The sequence below is a fragment of the Exserohilum turcica genome (assembly GCF_000359705.1).
Source record: "Exserohilum turcica Et28A unplaced genomic scaffold SETTUscaffold_20, whole genome shotgun sequence".
Classification (NCBI taxonomy): domain Eukaryota; kingdom Fungi; phylum Ascomycota; class Dothideomycetes; order Pleosporales; family Pleosporaceae; genus Exserohilum; species Exserohilum turcicum.
The window spans coordinates 485,918-488,774 of NW_007360026.1; the positions used below are offsets into that span (position 1 = coordinate 485,918).

The 2,857-nt window shown below is 47.6% G+C and overlaps 1 protein-coding gene across 1 annotated transcript; it reads right to left on the reverse strand.

The window, feature by feature from the left end:
• Nucleotides 1-1,078: 1,078 nt before the first annotated feature.
• SETTUDRAFT_169199 (uncharacterized protein) lies at nucleotides 1,079-2,656 on the reverse strand. The gene is made up of 5 exons (XM_008027851.1): nucleotides 2,432-2,656; nucleotides 2,237-2,382; nucleotides 2,048-2,175; nucleotides 1,357-2,001; nucleotides 1,079-1,312 (listed from the first exon to the last, which is right to left on the reverse strand). The coding sequence occupies exons 1-5, from the start codon at nucleotides 2,639-2,641 to the stop codon at nucleotides 1,149-1,151; spliced, it is 1,293 nt and encodes a 430-aa protein (XP_008026042.1). The 5' UTR covers nucleotides 2,642-2,656; the 3' UTR covers nucleotides 1,079-1,148.
• Between the last annotated feature and the right edge of the window lie 201 nt (nucleotides 2,657-2,857).

Below are 2,857 nucleotides of genomic sequence, written 5' to 3' on the forward strand. Positions count from 1 at the left end.
TAGAGTTTTTTTTGTTACTCTGCCGTCTCTGTAAAGTCTCTAAAGACTTCTACAAGGTCTAGTAAACTAGTTTGCCTAGTAGGGTTGTTCTCAGCTAGGTTAGCTGCTTGGATTACTAGGTTTCTAGCAATCTCTAAGGCCTCCTCAATAGAGGTTGCCTTTGGTGTTTTCCCTACTGTAGGGTATCTTGGCACTGCTCCAATAAATGGAGAAAAATTGCTTCTTGTCCTAGTATGGGTAGGCCTAGGCGGTTCTTCTGGTTGCCTGTTAGGGCACGGCGTAGGGGCCTCCTCAGCCATCTCGATTTCTGGATTATTATCCATTAGTCGTTTGCTTGTGCCTCTAAGGTCCTTTGAGGCTAGTCTTTTTTTGTTATTTTTATTGTTTTGATATGTCTGTGTTTCTTGCTGAATTTGAGCTTTAATAAGCTCCTGCGTTCCTATTAGCCCCTCTAGTCTTGGCATTAGAGCCCAAGCTCTGTGAGAAAATTCTCACAGGCGTGAGAAAACGAAGGAAGGCCTCCTTCTTCTCCCTACTGCGCGCTAGCGCCTTAGCTGCAGGTGTTAAAAGTGCTGTTAGTCGATTCCTCGTGGTCGGTTCTCCTAGATAGCGTGCTTTTCTAGCGGTTTCCAGAAAACTCGAAGTTGGTGCGTTCCCGCCACTAGTCTGTGTGAGAAAAAGTCACCTTGAGGAACGAATCACGGGCCTTGCAGTCGAGTATCATCTACATCTCCTCACGTGAATAAGATTCGCGCAAATTGAGCATATCAGTTTTGCTTTGAATTACACAAGTGCCCCATTGATGTCTGGAGCCGAGAAGAATATCGGATTTGTTCTAGATCACGTGTTTTCTGGTTAGCAAAGACATGTCTGAGATGCACTTTGAGTGATTGATGGAAAAGCTGATCAACGAGTACTAAGTCACAAGCCTATTCTTATGATACCACTCTCCTGGAACGGAGTAGCAATATCTACCAGCATCCAGTATTCCCATTACGAAGACAAGCAAGATGCATCCAATCCCAAACTCATGGGTGGATCCAGAATGCTCAATTGGCAGTGAACTTGTTTCTGACATGAGACAGGCATAAATACCCTATGAACTCCATAATTATTGTACAATTTTTTCTGTTTCGTTCCCCTCGAGCTTACTGATTCTCCGGGTAGGCCATCCTCGCCTCGTCTTCGGCCATACCAAATCCTCCCCAACCCTCAAACTCATCGGCAAACTTAACTGCTGCTTTGAGCCAATGGCTCGACTCATTCTCCGAAGCTCCCCATGTCTCTTCTGCTACTTTCATGGCCCGTAGTGCTTGATTCGTTAGCCAAGTACTTTGTCATGGCTGCCAAACTTACCTTTGACGTAGGGCGCATCAATTGCATGCGGCCCATTCAATGCCCTGTCCACAACATGTTTCCAGCTCTTCTTGCTATCTTCCATCAACATTAGTTTGTCCATATCGATTTCTGGTCGCGTCTGCGCAATGAACACAGCTAGTGCGAACAGCCACCATTGGCGTAGCAAGCTGACATGGAACTTGGCCGGGATCAAAGGAAGCAAGATGCGGATTGCATGTGAGCTGGTGAGTACATGTACAATGAAAAAGTCGTACTGGCCAGGAGCAGGAGCTGGTGTGCCCACCAACAGTCCTGCTCCAAGTTCCTGTGCGGCACGAAACTGTTCGTTGGGATTGGTGATTTCCCAAGCGTTCCAGTATTCCAAAAACGCCTCTTCCTGCTCTTCAAGCACTTTTGAAATGTCTCCACTCCGGTGGTCGTACAGACCGTCGAAACGAGCATCTTGGCGCACTTTTTCAAGAATATCGACCAGACTAGATTGGGCCCCGGCCGTACTATGAGGACTGGGCTTGGTGTATTTGGGGTCGTCAATATATTTGTGAAGAGAGCTGTAGAAGCAGGCGCCCATTGCCAAGGCTTCGATGGCCACCGTCTTTGAGTTCAGCTCATATGCATATCCAAGGTGAATCAGAGGATGTGCGACTGTGTAATGTTAGCGATGACCAGTTTCTGCGCATGTTAAACGTACGTCCACAGATGATGCCATTTATCAATGGCTCTTTGCCCTCGAACAAGAACTCGTCGAGCACCTCCTCGACGCTATACCTTTTGGTGACTAGCTGGTCTTCGAAGAAATCGATAAAGGCGCGCTGATACCTGGCTGGAGTCAGCAACTACCACTCACAACCCAACAGCGTGGTTTCAACTGGAAACTCACTCGCGCTTGCCCAGAAAATCCCTCCAGTCATCCTTGGTTATCTCGCCCGGCGCATCGTGCCAGGGTTCTAACTGCTCAGCTTCCTTCTCATAGATGTCGTTCAAGTGCTCCGCAGTGCCTCCAAGAAGGTAAGCCGAGCCTAGAATCTAGTATACATTCTTAGCAGCTGCAAAATGTGCTGGATGAGCAGCATACGTGCGGTGTATGGTTGTGGAAGGTGAGGTTGTGGTAGATGATGGCGTGATTGGCATGATTCGCTTTGAGCAGATGCTTGAGGGTTCGCGGCCGCTTGTCAGCAGCAGTTTCGATATCATGGACTTGTACCGAGGGCAGATCGACGGCAAGATAGGAGCCTGCCCCTCCGCGAAGGAAGGACGGCAGCGATATTCTCGGGAGGCTGAACATTGCGCGAGGTGTGTTGCAGATGCTCGAAGTTGGGCGGTGCGGGGAAGCTAAGCATCGGTAATTAGCGCAGAGGGGGTCAAAGTTTCTATCCATAGCTTTAATTAGGCTATATACTTCTCTTAGTAGAGCGCCAGTATAAGCTATAGAATTATGTACTAAATAGTAGAATACTAAATGCAAATTTTTTTTCTCACTAAAACTAACAAGTTTCTCGCC